We start from the raw sequence: 20,803 nt of genomic DNA, 5'->3' as shown, positions 1-20,803 counted from the left end.
ATCGTTCCATGTGAATGGTATTCCGGTTCAGTTGTTGTTCGACTCGGGTGCCACCCAGTCATTTGTTTCCCTTGCGCTTAGCAAGAGGTTTACTGAGTCCTCGGGCATGTTGGATTGCCCTTTAGAGGTAGAGATTGCCGATGATCAATCGGTGCGAGCATCTTTAGTGTTCAGGGATTGTGTTTTGAGGTTATTTGAGGAGCGCTATTTGGTGGATTTGATTCCCATACCATTGCGGGGGAACAAGGTGATTATAGGCATGGATTGGTTGAGCCCTAATGGGGCGGTGATAGATTGCGCACAACAGCTAGTGCGGGTCAGGACCCCAAGCGGGGGAGAGTTGGTGATCCACGGCGAGAGGCCACAGCGTGGACCTATAGTATGTTCAGCAGCGAGAGCTAGGCGCTACCTTCAGCAGGGATGCGCGGGATATGTCGCGTATGTTATGGATACTTGGGAGACGGGTAAGGTGACGGTGAGTGAGGTTCCGGTGGTGCGAGACTACGCTAATGTGTTCCCGGAGGAGCTTCCTGGAATACCTCCGGAACGTCAGGTGGAGTTCAGGATTGATCTAGTTCCTGGTGCGGATCCAATAGCCAAGGCACCCTATCGGTTGGCTCCTCCTGAGATGCAGGAGTTGTCTACGCAGCTGCAGGAGCTGCTAGACTAGGGGTTTATTCGACCGAGCAGTTCACCCTGGGGAGCCCCGATCCTGTTTGTAAGGAAGAAGGACGGGTCACATCGGATGTATAGATTATCGGGAGCTGAATAAGGTAACGGTGAAGAACCATTACCCACTCCCGAGGATTGATGACCTCTTCGATCAGTTGCAGGGAGCATCTTGGTTTTCCAAGATCGATTTGCGTTCAGGCTATCATCAGATGAGGGTTAGAGAGGAGGATATACGGTAGACCGTGTTTCGGACTCGTTATGGCTATTATGAGTTCGTGGTGATGCCGTTTGGGCTCACCAATGCTCCTGCCGCATTCATGGACCTCATGAACCGCGTGTGTAGGCTGATGTTGGATCGGTCTGCGATAGTTTTCATTGATGACATCTTGGTTTATTCCAAGACTCAGGAGGAGCACGAGGAGCATCTGAGGGAGTTTCTGGAGAAACTGAGGAGGGAGAGCTTGTATGCCAACTTCTCCAAATGTGAGTTTTGGTTACGCGAGGTGCAGTTTCTTGGGCACCTCGTCAACCAGAACGGGATTTCAGTAGACCCGGCCAAGGTAGAGGCCGTGATGAGGTGGGAGGTTCCGAAGTCTCCATATGAGATTCGGAGTTTCCTAGGATTAGCAAGCTACTATCGGAGGTTCATTTGGGATTTCTCCAAGATAGTCGTACCCCTGACATGGTTGACTAGGAAAGCCGTGGTGTTTCGATGGGGGCCTGAGCAGCAGGCAACGTTCGAGACTCTGAGGCAGAGATTGTGCGAGGCGCCGATCTTAGCCCTGCCTGAGGGCGTGGAGGATTTTGTGGTATATTGCGATGCGTCGATCTCAGGCTTAGGCGCAGTGTTGATGTAGAAGGGGCATGTCATTGCTTATGCCTCGAGGCAGCTGAAACCTCATGAGGCGAACTACCCGGCGCATGATTTGGAGTTGGGGGCGGTGGTCTTCACCCTCAAGATATGGCGGCATTACCTCTACGGGGTTTGATGTACCATTTACACGGACCACAAGAGTTTGAGGTACCTCATGGATCAGCCGAATCTGAACATGAGACATCATCGGTGGCTGGACGTGGTGAAGGATTATGATTGCGAGATCCTTTACCACCCGGGGAAGGCCAATGTGGTGGCCGATGCGCTTAGCCGCAAGGCGGCGCTGATTAGGAATGTTTGCATGAGGATGATTGTGGTGACTCCCCTATTGGAGCCGATTCGGGAGGCTCAACAGGAGGCTGTGAAGGAGGAACATCAGAAGAGTGAGCGAATAGTGGGACAAGTCACCTCCTTCGATTATGATAGCCGGGGGTTATTGACACTACACCGTAGGATGTGGGTGCCGTATCATGGAGGTGTGCGCCAGATCTTGATGGAGGAGGCGCACAAATCCTGATTCTCCATTCATCCAGGGGAGACGAAGATGTATCGGGATCTTCGCTTGGACTATTGGTGGCCCTGCATGAAGCGGGATGTGGCATGGTACATTGAGCGGTGCTTGACCTGTAGGAAGGTCAAGGCCGAGCATTAGAGACCGCATGACAAGATGTAGCCGTTGGATATCCCGTTGTGGAAATAGGAGGATATTACGATGGATTTTATCACAAAGCTTCCACGAACGGTGCGAGGAGTAGATTCGATTTGGGTCATCGTGGATCGGTTGACCAAGAGTGCCCATTTTATTCCGATTTTGGAGAGTATCTCGGCCGACAAGTTGGCCGATATCTATATCAGGGAGATAGTGGCGCGGCACGGGGTTCCAGTGTCAGTGATATCAGATCAAGATGTGCGGTTCACTTCCAGGTTTTGGAAGAGTTTTCATGATGAGTTGGGCACTCGTCTGCATTTTAGCACCGCCTTTCACCTGTAGACGGATGGTCAGAGTGAGCGGACCATCCAGACTTTGGAGGATATGTTGCGGGCGTGCGTATTAGATTTCGGTGGTAACTGGAATACCTATCTTCCCTTGGCTGAGTTCTCGTACAGCAACAGCTACCACGCGAGTATTGACCGTCCCCCATTCGAGATGTTGTACGGTCGGAGGTGCAGGACCCTGATATGCTGGGGTGAAGTTGGCCAGAGGGTCATGGGGAGCACCGAGGTGGTGCTCAAGACGACCGAGAGAATCCAGCAGGTTCGGAGTAGGCTTCAGACTGCGCAGAGTCGACAAAAAAATTACGCCGACAAGCGTCGATCAGACCTGGAGTTCCAGGTCGGGGATATGGTTCTCCTGAAGGTGTTGCCTTGTAAAGGCATCATTCGATTCAGGAAGCGGGGCAAGTTGGGACCGAGATTCATTGGACCGTTCAGGGTTGTAGCCCGGGTGGGCAAGGTGGCATATAGGCTGGATCTGCCAGTCGAGCTTAGCCAGATCCACATCACCTTCCATGTCTCCCAACTACGGAAGTGTCTCGTGGATGATTCAGCGGTGGTGCCATTTGAGCTCCAGAAGCTCAGATCTATAACCTTTATGGGGGTAAATTGTTGGAATGTCCTAGATCTACCTTCTTAGCCATTATTTCGCCCCTAATCCCCATTCTATGCATTTCTCAATGTAAAGTTGGAAACTTTACGTGTAAACCAAGCCCTAGGAACCCAGGTCTATGAATGACATGAGCTGGATCCAAGCAAAATCGCGTGTATGGTTTTTGCATGTGGCCGACTCGGCGAGTCGTTCATCTGACTCGGCGAGTCGGGTCGCAAGTCCCATGGTTGCTCCCTTTTGTGTTTGTGAGTTGGAGTAGTGAGTCATAGGGTATGACTTAGTGGGTTGGAAGCTAGACTCACTCATGAGGTCACTCGGCGAGTCAGTGCCATGACTCGGCGAGTTCATGGCAATCTTCTTGTCTCAAGAACAACTCGAAGAGTTATTTATACAACTCAGCGAGTCATAGCTTAGAGTGTTCTTCGGATGAAGGCGAACTTGGCGAGTTGTTCATACAACTCGGCGAGTAGGATGAAGGACTATTGGACTTGGGTATAGAGAAAGGGGACTCGGCGAGTTGGCAAGCCAACTCGGCGAGTCTGGTCAACTGGTAGTTGACTGTGACTTGACTCATGACTTGTTTAGGGTAAATGGGTAATTTACCCTGAGGGCGGTTAGTAGTATTTGACTAAGTGTTTGGTGGGAATTACAGCCGGAGGATTTCCGGAGCAGCAACAGCAGCAGACAGACTATTCCCACACAGATCAACAGCTACTACAAGGTGAGTTACCTTCCAGTAGCGGTGGGTCTACGGCCACAATGCCGGCCCACCAGTAGGAGTTGTATGATGGATGATTGTCTCTGTCATATTCATCTAAGGTTACTACTACATGTGATATGTTTATGTGCTAGTATGATATGCTGCTATGTGCTAGTGACAGTAGGGGGAGATAGTCCCCAGATTACTGGTCGATAGGGCCGAAGGGGCGGTCATGCCCAACCATGCTAGATAGATTACGAGATATATGTGTTATGTGGTAGTAGTAGGGGGTGAAATAGTCCCCAGTATCCGGTCGAGAGGACCGAAGGGGGAGACCAACACCTAGATATGCTAGTCAGTATCTGGTCGAGAGGACCGAAGGGGAGGCAAGCTCCAGTTATGCTAGACAATATCCGGTCGAGAGGACTGAAGGGGTAGGTCGGGCACCCAGATATGCCTGACGATATATGCATGTTATGTGATTGTATGGTATGTGGTACATTGGGGGAACTCACTAAGCTTCATGCTTACAGTTTCAGTTTTGGTTTTAGGTACCTCTTCTTCGATGGGGAAGGAGCTGGCATGGTAGCGGCCCATCACACACATGCTTCGTATTCCGCATCATGAGAACTTCCTGGGGATTTGTACTCTGAAATTATTATGTTTTATGAAATGTTTTCCAAACATGCGATATCTTATTAAAATACAATGATCAGTAAATGTTTTAATTCGAATGTTTTGCTAAAATATGTTTTCAAAAATGAAAATTTTGGCTCGTATCAATTCCTCTTTATTTTATTGTTATTTATCATGTATAACATGCAATGGGGACGTTGCATAAATTAAGTATGGGGTAGGAGGTTGGTTACATTTAGTCAAATTTAGAATCTTAGGATAATTTTTTTTTTTTGTATGAAAGTTGCTAGGGTTTAATTTAGAAAATCATGGTAAAAGAGATTAGGATTCCATGCTAGTATTATGTTTGATGATTCTATGAGGACCTAAATGTTTATTTGAGCCTACACACGTTATAATGCATTTGTGCCCCCCCCCCCCTTTATTTTAGTGAAATCATGGGACAAAAACACAACACCGCTTAGTTTGAGGGATGCAACATGTTTAGCATTGTGTACTTGAAATGTATCCAAGAAAGCTTAAGTAGTCACTGCACATTAAGACTAATGCCTTTAACCAATAATGGTTGAAGTTAAGCTCCATTGCGTAAGCATGTAGGGATTGAGTGAAAAAAAAATGAAAAAGTGATATAGAAAAAAAAGAGAGAGAATTTACCAAAAAGTTAAAAGAGTTTGGGAGACATAAAAGAATAAAATTGAAGATCTAAATTTTGAAGAATTTCAAAAAGTTGAAGATACCAAAAATCAAACAAAAAGGTGGTAAATTTAAGAAATCAAAGATCAAATGTTCAAGAAAGTGAATAATTCAAAGAGCTCCATTGTGGTATCAAAAGTTGTAATTTCTCTAGATTATGTGTTCTTGGGTAGCTTAACCAAACATACCTTGAGGTTAAGAGAGTTTTCTGTGGATGGATTTGGAGGGATGCATAAAATGAGTGTTGTTCAAAAGATGTAGACGAGTGTTTATGAGGATTGTAAGTATTTAGGATTAGGGGGTCCTTACGAAAAATTTTAGACATAAATGCATGCGTTGCAGTCTTGGTATAATGGTTGGGTTTGATTAGGATTGTCTTATGTGGTATTAGTGTGTTAAAATTCAGTTTTGCTTGGGTGCAAACAAAAGTCAAGTGTGGGGAATTTTGATATGTGCATATTTAGTTATATATTTTTTCTAAAATCTTAATACTTTTTGGCTAATTTGTCCCAATTAATAAACAAAAGGTACTTAATTGTGTTTAAATCATATTTTCAGCCTAAAAGACACGCTCGAGTTAAAAAGTGTAACATCCGGAATTTCAGGTATTATATTTATTCATTTTATTTTGAGTTTTATGGAAGAACTCGGCGAGTTGGTGTGTAGACTCGCCGAGTAGAGATGCGATTTCTCACCCGGATTAATGACCGGACTCGACGAGTCGCATTGGTGGACTCGGCGAGTCCGCGCTGTTTAATGAAACCCTAATTTCTCGGGTTTGGGGCCTATTTAAAGGGCCTTATGGCCGTCATTTGTGCTCACCAAACCCCCCAGAGCGAAACCTTAGTGAACTTGAGCGTTTGGAGTGAGAGAAGGAGCCATTGTCGACCTTGGAGGTGTTGTCTAGCAAGGGAAAGGAAGCTATAGCAACTATAGCCAAGAGGAAGCAAGAGGGTTAACTTCCTGAAGATCTGAGGTCCTAAACATCACGTTTGAGGTACTATTTTCGAACCATTTTCTGTTGAGGTGATGTTCATGCTGATTTAGGGCTTATTGAGCCCTTTTGTGACTAGATCTAGTGCTCCCATGGTCCCTTAAGCGAGTTAGGTTTTGGATTTGGACCCATGGAGGTCCAGAGTGCCTCTTTGTCCAAGCTTTATATGAGTCTATGGAGGTTTTGGTTTGGGATCATTGTGTGGGAGGTTAAAACACCATTTATGAGTCAATAGGTGTGATATGAGCGCCAAGACATAAACTTTAGGTGATAAATAAGTTTGGAAGGACTGGATCTATGAGCTAGTGGAATAGATCTGACCTCAGAAGGTCGTTTGGGGTTATGCATGGAATGCCCTCGCCGAGTCCATTGGCAGACTCGACGAGTTGGAGCGAGTTGTTCCGTGTTTTCGAACCAAGGGTTGGGTAACCGAGTTGGGTGAGTGACTCGGTGAGTCGGAAGGGATTCAGAGGAATCGGGTCCTCGTAGGGGCTCGGCGAGTCCACGCCAGACTCGGTGAGTTGGGTTGACCGTTGACCATTAACCAGAGTTGACCGGTGTTGACTTGATAGAGTTAGTCAACCCTAGTTGGGAAAGTGTTAATTAGAGATACATTGTGTATAGGAGGACTATAGCTCGGGAGATCGAGCACTAGTGATTTCAGGAATTTACGAGTTACCGAGATACGCAAGGTGAGTCTTCTCACTATACTTTACCTTGAGTAGGTAAATAGAGTTATGTGATACAGTGTTTTATATATATTGTTTGTTGCACTGCATTCTTTTATGTGATTTATGCTGTGCATGCTTGCAGAGTTTGAACCTGAGGGTTCACAGAGTTTGGGTGCATGGACCCATAGAGTTATAGCCTCGAGTGGCTAATATGTGTTATATGTGGTATTTTGGGGAACTCACTAAGCTTTGTGCTTACAATGTTTTGTGTTATGTGTTTCAGGTACTAGTGAGGATCGCGGGAAGGTGCCGGCTTGATCAGTATACACACAGGATTTTTATGCTATAAGATCTTGGGATTGATATATGTTATAAATTGAGTTTCAAACAATGATGTTTTTATGATTTACAAATGAATTATGTTTTTATAAAATGCGAAAAATTGTTTTGGAAATTTACGTCGTTACAAAAAGGAAGCAAGATTAGCAAACAGAAGCTGTGGAAATAAAGAAAGAAGAAAACGAAGCTAAAAGGGTGAAGAACTTGGCGAGTTGGACATCAACTCATCGGGTAGATACGAATATTCGCGAACCTTTGAAGACTTGTGGTACACAAGATTGAAATGACGGACTCGTCGAGTCGGTCTAAGGGACTCAACGAGTCGCCCATGTTTTCAAAAAACTATATATATGACATATTTGATCGAGACTAATACTTCTTTTGGATCATTTGGCGACTTAGCTGCAAATTAAAGGTTATTGAAGCTCTGAAGTTCGAAGATCAACCCTAGAGATCGATTAGAAAGAGATCAAAGGAAACATATATTCTCTTTTTCTTAATCTATTACACAAAACTATATTTTTACTTATGGATTTCGTTTTTGAGATACTATTTGCTGTAGATACGAGCTAAAGGTTTCATACTTCTATTTAAGGTAGATTAGCTTGTTAATATGGATTGATTTTATGGTATGGATTATTTGATTTGGTGAAAATTGTTTTGCTAACCTTGTAAACGATCATTATGTGTTGACAATAACTATTTTATGTTAATTACAAAATCTATTAAGTTGCATGAACATCCTCTTAATTGCTTGTTTCATATGATTTATGTGAAAACAAAATTATATGCCTAGTATTAGTGAATATGAACCGATTATTAATTAGAAAAAATGTAAGTTAATGTGTGAGCTTGTGTGATGAACAACCATACAAGATGTTAATTGAATTATTAATTTGATTAGCTACAACTACAAGTCTTACATAACCCGAATCAAAATACTAGGAAATTCATTAGTTTAACCAATTGACCACTGTTTAAATTAATTTGTTTTCTAAGGATTAGTAATAGTGAACATGAATCTAATCACATTAATCGGTAGCCAATGACAAAATAATCCATTGTACTTGCCATAAAATCCACTATAGAAACAAGAGAGTCGAACCTAAACAAAAGTCTCTTTTATTATTGAATATGGTTACTTTTTATTTGCTTTAGTTGTTAGATAACTTAGGTTGAGTGTTAGTTAATTGTTTAAGTTTATAGTATTGCAAAACTAGAGAAAACTATTTTTTATTGTTTGTTTTAATTAGATAATTATAGTATTTAGTTTAATTGTTACCGTTTCCTGTGTTTGATACCCTGTTTGCTTGAATTATATTGCTAGACGATAGGCACTATACCTTTCATGTGTTTATTTGTGTTTGAAGTAGTATGATTAAAACTAGTGCATTTTACACACGTCAGATAAAAATATAATAAAATAATAGACTATAGTCTGAGTTCAGAAATGTGTTCAAAAGTGATTTACAAGGTTTATAGCTATTACAAACGAAGTAGCACACGATTCATTTCAGAAGAATCAGATAAATAGTGATTTTTATAACTTTAAATAAGCGTAACTTTTTCATACGATCTCCGTTTTAGATAATCTTAATATCTACAAAATCAGGAGAACATTATCTATTCAAATTTCTTATCCATAGATCTCAAGTATACTTAATGCAAAATTTATTTTAACATCACAAATAGAATTATTTTTTTGGTGAATTTCGATTCGATCCTCAACGATAGTCGATTTGCTGAGCATATTGAGATGTTCTGAGGGTAATTATGAATACACTATCTTTAATATGCGTTATAACATAAAATCACACACAATTGGTCATTAATAAAATTTCACGGTTGTTTGATTGTCAAACTCTAACCAATTTTTACCAATTGTTAGAACAACCACCACCACCACCCATCCATCGTCAAAAAACGAACTTAGAAAAGGTGATCAAAAAATCAGTAAACAACATCTTTTAACCTCCTTTGAAAAATAAAAAACTTTGAAATACAAAACTAGAAAACATCACCATAAAAATTAGAAAACTTATCAAAAATACAAAACTATATATATATATATATATATATATATATAGAGAGAGAGAGAGAGAGAGAGAGAGAAAGAGAGAGCCTATAGTAGTTGGAGTTGCAAGAGGCAAGAGTTATTCTTAGAGACCACACACGCAACTTTTGAAAACACGAGGACAAGCCACATCGATTTTCGAAAATTTAGATTTAATCTGTAGGTATGTTTGTTGCCAGGGGTGGACCTTAGTGGAGCCCGGGGGTCTTGGACCACTGCTCAATTTCCGGCACGTAGTGTAAAAAACAATTTCTATTAGGTGCACCGATAATAATAACCTATTATGCGTCCGCTATTGTTTGTTGCTAATCGATAATAATAACCTATTATGCTATAAAATAAATTAAAAATATAAGGTTTGTTGTTGACCAACAATAATAACTTTTTTTGAGGTATATAAAACGTGAAGAAGAGAATTGTGGATGTTAAGAGATTCTTATTTATTTTTTTGAAAATCAATTCGTATTTTTTAAATGTAAGATGAAGAAAGTTTTTGAGAACTATGATAATAATATTTTTGAGCTTATTCCATAACACCATCAATCATCACCATACAAAAACTTCGTTTTACGTGACATACCCAAAAGTAGGATGCACCAATAATTTTTTTTTTAATGGCGGTTCGGTGCAACACAGTGACATCCGATAAGCCAGTATGACATAACACCTAACAAACCTATGTTCGATCTCTCCCCGTAGAAATATCGATTCGTCCCTGTAGAAATAATAATATCCTTAGCAACTCAATTTCTCATTAAGAGCCTTCATTGCTTAGGACACTAATAGAACTCGACATCAATTCCCAGAAACTTCATTGGGATGGGAAAACTGAAGTGTGCCTACGTCCAATTGGTCTGGACCTCATTGGCACACCCGTAAAAGGTATTAATATAAGAACCCAACAAGTGAAATTGTTTGATAGCGATTTATTTCCAATCTTGTCCTCAAATGTTAGCTAGAATCCAATCGCTGAAATTGTTCTCTTTGAAGGGTAAAATAAATAAATACTAAAAACTGTTGGTGCTGAAGAGCGTTTGTTGAAAAGTCAAGGGGCTAATGTAAAACTTTAGGAAAAAAATAAGTATGAGCTCATCGCTCATTTTCTACTTTCAAGAAGTACAACAACAGATCGTCCTCTTAGATTCGCTTTCGTTTCAGCTGATTCAAGCGCTCAACTATCTGTAATGTTCTTTCAGTTTTATATTCAGTAATAGATATGATTTTTGTGATTATTAACTGATTGTTATGTGCGTATTTACAAGTACAGTGGCTTGGATCTTTGAAGTTTGATTTATAACTTCTCATTGTTTTTTCAAATAAAACCCAGATGATTCGAGACATGTTAAAAAGGGTTAAATGCTAATTTCCTGTGTTCAAATTTCTAAAACACCAAAAGCTAATATGTTTTTAACTTTTGTCCAAACTTGGTGACGACAAAATTAATTTGTCTATTTTGAAGTGATTAGATGCTTTTTAGTTGATTTAATTTTGTTTCCTGTATATACCATGAGGCATAAACTAATCTTTCACCCCGGAACTTGGAGCTCCTGTTTAAAAAAAAAAAAAAAAAAAAAAAAAAACCCTTTTTCAGTAGAACCCCAGACCCCAGAACTTCTGCCGGAAACAGGCCAGAACAGCCGCCGCCACCGGTACTCTAAATGGTTCCAAATCTTGTTTCTAGGTCTTATTGGCGGAGCCGTCGTTTACTTCCAGAACCAGATCTGTCGCCAAAAATTTCTCCGGTATCTCTCTATAACCCTAAGCCAGTCCGTTGACTTCGCCGGCACCCTAGCAACCTCCGGCGTTCCAGTTCCAGTCTTATTCCCGTGTTTCAGGGTTCAATGCATTTTGAGAGGGAGTGTTAGTGTTAGATATATGCAGAAAAGGGTTTAGATGCTTTTCAGTTGTTTTGTTTTTGTTTCGTGTTCTAGAGTGTTAGCGTTCCACTGTTTCGATAGCAAGAAGTATTTTTCAGATTTCTAGTTTATTCACAAAGTATTAAGAGAATGTTGCTAACTTGTGCCTAACATAAAATTGCACTTAAATTACAGGAACGGTCCCTTTTTAATATAGGGGATGTTTGGCATAGTTTTTTAGAAGCCAAAAGTCCTTTTAGGAAAAAGATAGAAAGCAAAAGATGTTTGGCAAATGCATTTTAAGGCTAAGGGGAGTGGTAACACCCTTAGCATCTTGACACATGAGCTATTTGAATGCCACATCAAGTTTTTTTCTTAGCATTTAATTTTTAGCATTTGATAGGGATAGGTTGTGTACTATTTTAATAAGGTTTAGTTTGAAAAAAAAACATAAAAATATAAAAGATAAAAATGAAACAACCAATCATAATTCACATAACCATTTTCTATTTCCTCTATCTTCTCGCCACCTCTTTGGCGACACATTTTTGGCGAGTTTGTTAGCAAAAGATAAGGAATGGGTAACAGTTTACTAGCGAGGGAAGTGGCGAGGCTTAGCACCTCCCACACCCTTAAGCCTAAAAGCTACTTTTGGATTTGAATACAAGTAAAAATGAACTTTTTGGAAAAGTCAAGAAAACCTGACTTTTTATGACTTTTCCAAAAAGGATTTTTGCCCCTGAAAAGCTAAGCCAAACACCCCCATAGAATTTCCAGAAATAGTCCCTATCTTTTACTAGCACTTTTAAAAACATTGTCCTGTTTCTTAAAATTACAGAATGGTCCTTGTGTTTCAAACAACTACAGAAATGGTCAATAGTGTCGTTTATGATTGCGGGGCTATCCTACTAGTTTAATATCATTGTTTGCAATTAATGACAAATCTCTCTCTCTCTCTCTCTCTCTCTCTCTCTCTGTGTGTGTGTGTGTGTGTGTGTTAAAATAAGCATGGGCTGGGGTCTGAGGAAGAGTTGACTGCGAAAACGTTGACGCCTGCACATTTTTTATTATAGATATTTAATATATAACATGTTTGTTATATCTATTTTAAGGTTAATTAATCTTGTTTTTATCACACTAACACTCATATTTGTTCCGAAACAGTGGAGTATATATAAATTGCTCTTAGATAAGTAGCAAATAAATGGATTTTAAGGTTAACATTATCCAATCCTTCCCCTAACTCAACACGTGCACACACACCAGACTTAATCAGATTTTGGTGTTCTATGTAATTTAATCAATGAAAAACCGTTTTCTTGATTTATATTACCATCATCATGTTTTAAATTGTCAAAAGTTAATCATATGTTTACTGTTATATTAATAACCAGTGAAAAACCATTTTCTTGATTTTGATTGTCAAAACTTGATCTTCAAATTTATTTTTATACCATGGTGGTGGTCTCTTTCTACAAATTAAATCATCCTTGTAATTGCTCCATTTTAGATTTCTACTGAATTTCCTTTGATAACTTGTTGGCTGCTATGTGTATGTAGGTGCTACCAGAAATAAGAATACTGAGCAATGGATGGTGCCATGATTAAACCTGATGACACGGTTCCAGTCACGAAACACCTGGCCTACCTCGTTTCGTACAAAAAATATTTGAAGGACTTGCATAGCAAAATGAGGAAGTTGAATTCTGCAAGAATAGATGTAGAACAACAACTGAATCGGAATAGAAGAAATCATTTTGAGGTTCCAGCCCAAATCGTGGATTGGTTGGAAGAAGTAGATAAGATTAATGCACAGGTGGATAACGTTCCTATTGATGCTGGCAGTTCTCTCAATCTCATGAATAGGCATAAGCTAGGAAAGAAAGCCTTCAAGATAATTGAGGAGATTGAAAGTCTCTTAAGACAACAATCTTTGATGGCTTGGAGTGATGTACCGGTTCCTTTGGGAAAAGTTGATTTCATGAAGGCATCTGCGTCAAGTGATCACAATGAATTCCAATCAAGAGAGCAGGTTTTTATGGATGCACTAAAAGCACTCGGACCAAATAACACATCCCACATGATAGCCTTAGTGGGGATGGGTGGAGTGGGGAAGACGACAATGGTGCAACGGTTGAAGAAGGTTGTGAAAGATAAGAAGATGTTCCATTATATTGTCGAGGTGTTTGTAGGGTCAATCACTGACACCATTGCTATCCAGGATACTATTGCAGATTACCTCAGCATAGAACTGAAAGAAAATACTAGAGATGCAAGGGCTCATAAGCTTCGTGAAGGCTTTAAGGCCCTCTCTGATGGAGGTAAGATAAAATTCCTAGTAATTCTTGACGATGTATGGAGACTTGTTGATCTGGATGATATCGGTTTAAGTTCTTTTCCAAATCAAGGTGTTGACTTCAAGGTCTTGCTTACATCACGCGATAGTTATGTGTGCATGTTTATGGGAGCTAATTTAATTTTCAACCTCAACGTGTTAACAGACGAGGAAGCACATAATTTTTTCCGTCGATACGCAGAAATTTCTTATGATGCTGATCCCGAGCTTATTAAGATAGGAGAAGCTATTGTAGAGAAGTGTGGTGGTTTACCCATTGCCATCAAAACTATGGCCGTTACTCTTAGAAATAAACGCAAAGATGCATGGAAAGATGCACTTTCTCGTTTAGAGCACCGTGACACTCATAATGTTGTGGCTGATGTTTTTAAATTGAGCTACAACAATATCCAAGACGAGGAGACTCGGTTGATTTTTTTGCTATGTGGTTTGTTTCCCGAAGACTTTGATATTCCAACCGAAGACTTAGTGAGGTACGCATGGGGATTGAAAATATTTACCAGAGTGTATACTATGAGACATGCAAGAAAAAGGTTGGACACGTGCATTGAGCGGCTTATGCATGCCAACATGTTGATAAAAAGTGATAATGTTGGATTTGTCAAGATGCATGATCTGGTTCATGCTTTTGTTTTGGGCATGTTATCTGAAGTCGAGCATGCATCAATTGTCAACCATGGGGATATGCGAGGGTGGTTTGAAACTGCAAATGATAAGAACAGCTTGTGCAAAAGAATTTCATTAACATGCAAAGGTATGTCTGCGATTCCTGAAGACCTCACGTTTCCAAACCTCTCGATCCTGAAATTAATGGATGGAGACGAGTCACTGAGGTTTCCTGAAGGCTTTTATGGAGAAATGGAAAACCTTCAGGTTATATCATATGATAACATGAAGCAGCCATTTCTTCCACAATCACTTCAATGCTCCAATGTTCGAGTGCTTCATCTCCATCACTGCTCATTAATGTTTGATTGCTCTTCTATTGGAAATCTTTTGAATCTCGAGGTGCTCAGCATTGCTAATTCTGCCATTAAATTGTTACCCTCCACAATTGGAAATCTAAAGAAGCTAAGGCTCCTGGATTTGACAAATTGTGTTGGTCTCTGTATAGCTAATGGTGTCTTTAGAAATTTGGTCAAACTCGAAGAGCTTTATATGAGAGTTGATGATCGAGATTCGTTTTTTGTGAAAGTTGATGATCGCAAGACCATTAGCTTCATGGATGATAACTACAATGAGATGGAAGAACGTTTAGAAAACATTTCGGTATTAGAATTTGAGTTCTTTCAAAATAGTGCTCAGCCGAAGAATATTTCGTTCGATAATCTTGAGCAATTCAAGATCTCAGTGGGACGTTCTTTAAAAGGGACATTCAGAAAGAGCAAACAGTCGTTTGAAAACACATTACAGTTAGTCACCAACAAAAGAGAACTATTGGGATCTAGAATGAACGAGTTGTTTGAGAAAACGGAGATGCTGTGTTTAAGTGTAGATGATATGAATGATCTTGGAGATATTGAGGTGAAGTCCGTACATCCTTCTCGATTCTCTTCATTCTACAATGTAAGAGTCCTTGTCATTTCCGAGTGTGTGGGGTTGAGATACCTTTTCACACTTGCTGTGGCAAAAGATTTGAAAAATCTTGAGCATCTCGAAGTTTACTCATGCGATAATATGGAAGAACTCATACATAGTGAGAATGGTGGAGAAGAGACAATTACATTCCCCAAGTTGAAGTTTCTATCTTTAATTTGTCTACCAAATCTGTTGGGCTTGTGCTGTAATGCCAACATAATTGAGCTACCACAACTCTTGGAGTTGGGACTTGCCACCATTCCAAATTTCACAAGCATTTATCCGAAGAATGAATTGGCAACATCTTGTTTGTTGAGGGAATCGGTAAACACTTTATTTTCTGTTGATACAATTTAAACAATCTTTTTTAGTTGCAAGTTTCAAAAAATTTCAAACCAGAGAAATTCCCTGACAAAAAAAATTGTAATTAGATTTGATGGGCTAAATTAAGTTTGATTATTTTGCAGGTTGTCATTCCTAAGTTGGAGAAACTGCATATTCGTCATATGGAGAATTTGAAGGAGATATGGCCTTGTGAATTGAGTACTAATGAGAATTTTAATGAATCGTTGTTGAAAGCTATTGAAGTAACCGATTGTGATAAGCTTGTGGATCTATTTCCATGCAATCCCTTGCCATTGTTGGATAATCTTCAAGAGCTTCAAGTACGGAGATGTGGTTCCATTGAAGTGTTATTCAACATCAACTTGGATAGTGCTGGTGGGATTGGAGAAGGCAGCAGCAAAAGCAGCCTGAGAAGCATTGAAGTGAATCAATTAGGAAAACTAAGAGAGTTATGGAGGATAAAAGGTGCAAATAGCTCTGGCCTCCTCATCGGTGGCTTTCAAGCTGTTGAATACATAGAGATCACAAAATGTAAGAGCTTTAGAAATGTATTCACACCAACCACCACCAATTTTGATCTGCGGGCACTTAAGGAGATCTGGATAAATAATAACGGAGAAAATAGGTGTAACAATAATTTGATGGAGAGTAGCCAACAAGAGCAAGAGGTATGGATTTACCACATCTTAATTATTTATATATTTAAAATGGTTTCCATTTGTTTCATCCCCAAATCCTTTTGTTACATGGGAGCCAATTGTACAAACAAAAAAAGTTATTACTAGGAATGGAGAATTCAAACTTCCCATGGGATATTTTCATTTTTTCCAAATAATTTTTGAAAAATTATTTAGAATCAAAACAATCTTTCTCACATTTAAAAATGAAAGTTACTAATTACCTTTTTTGTTGGGATACATGTGTAGATTATTGTTATATCAAATGAAGACACATCAAAAGTCGGTGACTGCATTCCAAATGTTGTATTTCCTTCCTATCTCGTACATTCTTTTCCTAACCTACATCAACTTAAGCTGTGGAATTTTAATGAAGTGGAGGTGGTGTTTGAGATTGAGCCAAGAAGTAGAGAATTGGTAACAACTCACGATAATCAACAACAACTACTTCCCTACCTCAAGGAATTGGATATAAGGCATATGGACAACATGAATCATGTGTGGAAGTGTAATTGGAATAAATTTTTAATCCTTCAAGAACAAAAATCAAAACCATCATTCCACAACCTCACAACCATACACATAAGTTCATGCACAAACATTAAGTATTTGTTTTCACCTCTCATGGCAAAACTTCTTTCAAACCTAAATAATGTCAACATAGCAATTTGTGATGCTATTGAAGAAGTTGTTTCAAATAGAGATGATGAAGATGAAGAAGACACTAGATCTATCCACAAAAGCACCGCTTTTTTTCCGTATCTTGATTTTCTCACTCTTGCTTGCCTAAGCAATCTCAAGTATATTGGTGGTGGTGGTGCCAAGCATAGGAGCAATGAATCATCTTCCAATAATACCACTACAAGGACCGTCATTTCTGATGAATCCAAGGTATGTTTTCTACCTATTCAACAACTTATCATTTTCTTTTTCTATATCCATTTTTCTCTGCAATATTCTCCTAGTATTTATCATATTATACAAAATTTAACCAAATCAGAGATACAGGATATTGAAGTTTTTATAGCTCCTAATTGACTCATTCATTTGAACAAAGTATATATCATGACCAAGACATTTGTCATCTATCATATCATTTACTAATAAGGTTTCTTTTATTAATTAGAAAATGCTCACCCTTACCATCCCAAGTATGAAAAAAGAATAAAAAAATACCAACAAACATAATGTAATTTTACCACTTTCTCTATTTAAATGTTTTTGGTGATTAAAGCCTACACATTTTTGTGCTATTAAAGAATCGGCAATTTCACCGACACAACAGGTTAAATGTCTTAAAAATATTATTTGTTTTCAAACTATAGATTTATACTTGAACTAATATGTGAAATACATTAATCTTTTATTATTAGTAGTAATATCTATTTTAAGATTATTAAATATAAAAAAAGTTGCTAAATTACAATAACAATAATATGCTATAAAATTAATGCAACACACAGAAAAGTTCTAAGCCCTTTTACCACTTTATCGATGGAGTCCCTCTACTTTCTTTTACTGATTAAATTTTAACATTTTATTATTCTTATTATATAGTATGTAATGTTACATATAAAGTAGTACTGTATATGTGTGTAACAAACAATATTTGAGCTCTGTAAGTTACATAATTGAATTATACGTTGATTGTTCATTACTAGGTCGATGGTGTCTCTTGGTCCTTATGCCAATACCCTAGAGTGATAAGTATAGTAGAGTGTGATTCATTGTCAACTGTGATTCCGTCTTATGCACTAAGACATATGCAAAAGCTTGAAGCGCTGAAGATAGAGTCTTGCAAGTCAGTGAAGGAGGTATTCGAAGGAAATAGTGGTACACAAAGACTAAGCAATGTTATTATGCTTCAACTTCCCAAGCTGAAGAAATTGGAAATTAAAGATTGCGACCTTGTGGAACACATATTCACATTTTCGGCCCTTGGAAGCCTCATACAACTCGAAGAGTTAATGATAGAAGATTGCAAGGAAATGGAAGTGATTATAAAGGAAGAACATGGAGAGAAAACAACAGCATCTAATGTTGTGGTCTTTCCTCGTCTCAAGTCCATTAAACTGGTGAACCTACCATACCTCCAGGGTTTCTTCTTGGGAATGAATGAGTTCAAGTGGCCTTCTTTGGATAATGTTGCAATCCGTGATTGCCCAGAAATGACGGTGTTCACACGTGGTAGGTCGATGGCTCCACAACTCAAGTCCATACAAAGAAGCTTAGGCAAAGATATTGATGAATGTGACCTTAACTTTCATCAGGTATAATTTTTATCTTTTGTTTTTTCGCATCATCTAATTGAGAAATCATGCGCTCCAACTAAAAATATTTAACATATTTACACTAGTTTGTGTGTGTCACTTGAATCAATTTCGAATGGCAAAGGGTGCAACACAAACCTTACATATCTAACTTGCTTGATGAGATCAATAAATAGTAACCCAACAGAAGGTTTTAGTTCGAGTTAATTATCATCTTTTATAATGATAATCAACTAATTTGATCATCATTTTTTAAATTCTTACTCTTTTAGTTCTTCCTTACTACGCTAGGCGGAGGTAAGATTGTCCATGCATTACCCCATGAGCTTATAGGAATTGGATATAGTTATTGCATTAGGCTTCAATGTTTTTACATATTATTTCTAGTAACGGATTCTTAAAGTCCCATTCTTACTTGTCCTTGCATTAAATTTTAGAAATTTAAACTAACAGTAGTGTTTGTTGTAATAATATAATCTTGGACACAATTGCACCAAAAATATTTTTTTACTTTAGTGGACCCATAATTAAGGGACTGTAAAGGTCATGTAGAGTGTTTTCATTCCTTAATTATCTAGTGTGGGCCCCACGTTTTTCTAGAGACAACAAAAGTTGGTTTGTGTGAGGTTTACCCTCGCTATCTAAAAAAGTTGTATATATGTAGATCATTTAGACTTTCTCTACTTGCATATGTTGTTTTACATAGAATGAAGCCATGTGTAAATCTGTTGGAACTAGAATCGACTACACCGCTAACATATGCCTTTCGTTTTCTATTTGGCATTTTAGACCCCATTACGGAGTTTAGGCAATACTTTGGAAGTGATACCTCTGCCTGTTCATGATGAGAACAGAATACATCTGGAAAATGATGTATCTACCAAAAAGATTATTCCATGGAGTGCGTTGCAAAAACTGCAAATGCTGAAAGAGATTCATGTATGGAGCTGTAATGTGGTAGAGGAGGTATTTGAAGCATTGGAAGGGACAAATAGTGGTTCTGGTGAATCACAAACCGTTGTGAATCTTCCAAACCTGACAAAAGTGGAGTTAGTGTTTCTAAAAAATCTCCGGTATATATGGAAGAGCAATCAATGGACCATATTTGAGTTTCCAAACCTAAAAAGAGTCTCTATTTCTCATTGTCATTTGTTAGAACACCTTTTTACTAGTTCCATGATTGGTAGTCTCTTGCAACTCCAAGATCTACATATTAGTTGCTGCAACAATATGCAGGTAGTTGTTAAGGATGAAAATGTTGTAGAAAAAGAGGAAAAATCTCTCAGAAAAATGAATGAGATTATGTTACCTCATCTAAAGTCCTTAATACTTGATGAACTTCCAAGTCTTAGAGGGTTTTGCTTAGGGAAGAAGGATTTTTGTTTGCCATTATTGGATACTTTGAGAATCGAAAGATGTGGAGCAATAACAGATTTTCGTTTCATCAAGGGATATTCGGCTACTCTTGAGCTAAAAGAAACAGAATCAAGTCTTGGCTCATAGTATGTAGGGGAAACCACCAACTCCTTTATAAAGATCAAACAAGATTACAAGAGGTATGTAGATGTAAGTACATCTGAAAATTCGGCATGTGCATTTTTTTTGTTATTGTCAAACGGCCTGAGCATTCTATATTCTTTAAACTTTCTATCTATTTTATGCAGGAATCCAAAGGAGATACCATATATTATAGGTAAATTCTATTATCTATTTGTCCTCATTGCCAATAACCTTCTTTTTCTATATATTAATGTCATTTTGTTCATGTTTTTCAGATCATGATGATGCCAATTGGGAATATTGCGTTGGATTACAAGTTTAGATCCCTTTTGCTTCCAAGGATAGTATGAGAAACAAAAGGAGACAAGTTATGAAAATTTTCAACCGTTCCATGTCTTTGAAAATGGTGGTAATAGTCCTTGTGTAGTTCTACCTTATAGTACTTGATTCTTTTCACGGTAGTCTTCAACCAAAAATATTGCATAATTGTTTCTCATGATTCTTATGTTACACTATTATTATTGGTGTATTATTTTTGAGCCATAGCCGGCCTTAGGCCGATCTTGCATGTATATATTTCGTACACTTCCATCTTTGAAATTATAAGAATTATACCAATTATCATGGTATATGAATGTTTCTGATCCACCTTCGTTATCTTCCCCTAAAGACTCCCACTCTCCCTTTTTGCTGGTATCCCTCTTCTCGGGTTGGAGATGACCAGTTCAATTGTTCATTCCAAAGGTGGTTCTCCTCTACAAAGAAATGTCATAATAATAATAATAATAATAATAATAATAATAATAATAATAATAATAAAAATAAAAGCAAATTCTATCACAAAATCGTATTGAAATCCACAAATGTAATCAATATTTGAAGGTCTAGATGCATTTGGAAGGTTTAACGAAACATATGGAATAACGTTTCAAATTTCAAATCAAAATATTCTTTTTAAAAGA

General features: G+C 38.4%; 1 protein-coding gene across 2 annotated transcripts; it reads left to right on the top strand.

The window, feature by feature from the left end:
* Positions 1 to 10,378: 10,378 nt before the first annotated feature.
* Positions 10,379 to 20,413, top strand: LOC145030982 (uncharacterized). Of its 2 annotated transcripts, none has more exons than XM_078979416.1 (8): positions 10,379 to 10,440; positions 12,676 to 15,373; positions 15,517 to 16,062; positions 16,321 to 16,962; positions 17,733 to 18,341; positions 19,131 to 19,897; positions 20,006 to 20,034; positions 20,117 to 20,413. In XM_078979416.1, exons 2-6 carry the CDS (start codon positions 12,704 to 12,706, stop codon positions 19,842 to 19,844), a joined length of 5,181 nt encoding a protein of 1,726 aa, XP_078835542.1. In that variant the 5' UTR covers positions 10,379 to 10,440; positions 12,676 to 12,703; the 3' UTR covers positions 19,845 to 19,897; positions 20,006 to 20,034; positions 20,117 to 20,413. The 2 variants fall into 2 exon arrangements, with proteins under 2 accessions (XP_078835542.1, XP_078835543.1); XM_078979417.1 differs by having other exon boundaries at positions 19,131 to 19,907.
* Positions 20,414 to 20,803: the final 390 nt, after the last annotated feature.

Source organism: Lactuca saligna, chromosome 2 (genome assembly GCF_052625555.1).
Source record: "Lactuca saligna cultivar CGN05327 chromosome 2, ASM5262555v1, whole genome shotgun sequence".
Taxonomy (NCBI): domain Eukaryota; kingdom Viridiplantae; phylum Streptophyta; class Magnoliopsida; order Asterales; family Asteraceae; genus Lactuca; species Lactuca saligna.
Note: the sequence above shows the minus strand (reverse complement) of the source record. Positions and strands in the feature narration are given on the sequence as shown.

What these genes read in the sequence shown, in the direction of transcription:
- LOC145030982 (XM_078979416.1), top strand. Translation starts at nt 12,704, where the DNA reads ATGGATGGTGCCATGATTAAACCTGATGACACGGTTCCAGTCACGAAA. An exon ending in GTAGCCAACAAGAGCAAGAG is followed by an intron (nt 16,063 to 16,320) that starts GTATGGATTTAC and finishes ATACATGTGTAG; the next exon opens with ATTATTGTTATATCAAATGA. An exon ending in TCATTTCTGATGAATCCAAG is followed by an intron (nt 16,963 to 17,732) that starts GTATGTTTTCTA and finishes GTTCATTACTAG; the next exon opens with GTCGATGGTGTCTCTTGGTC.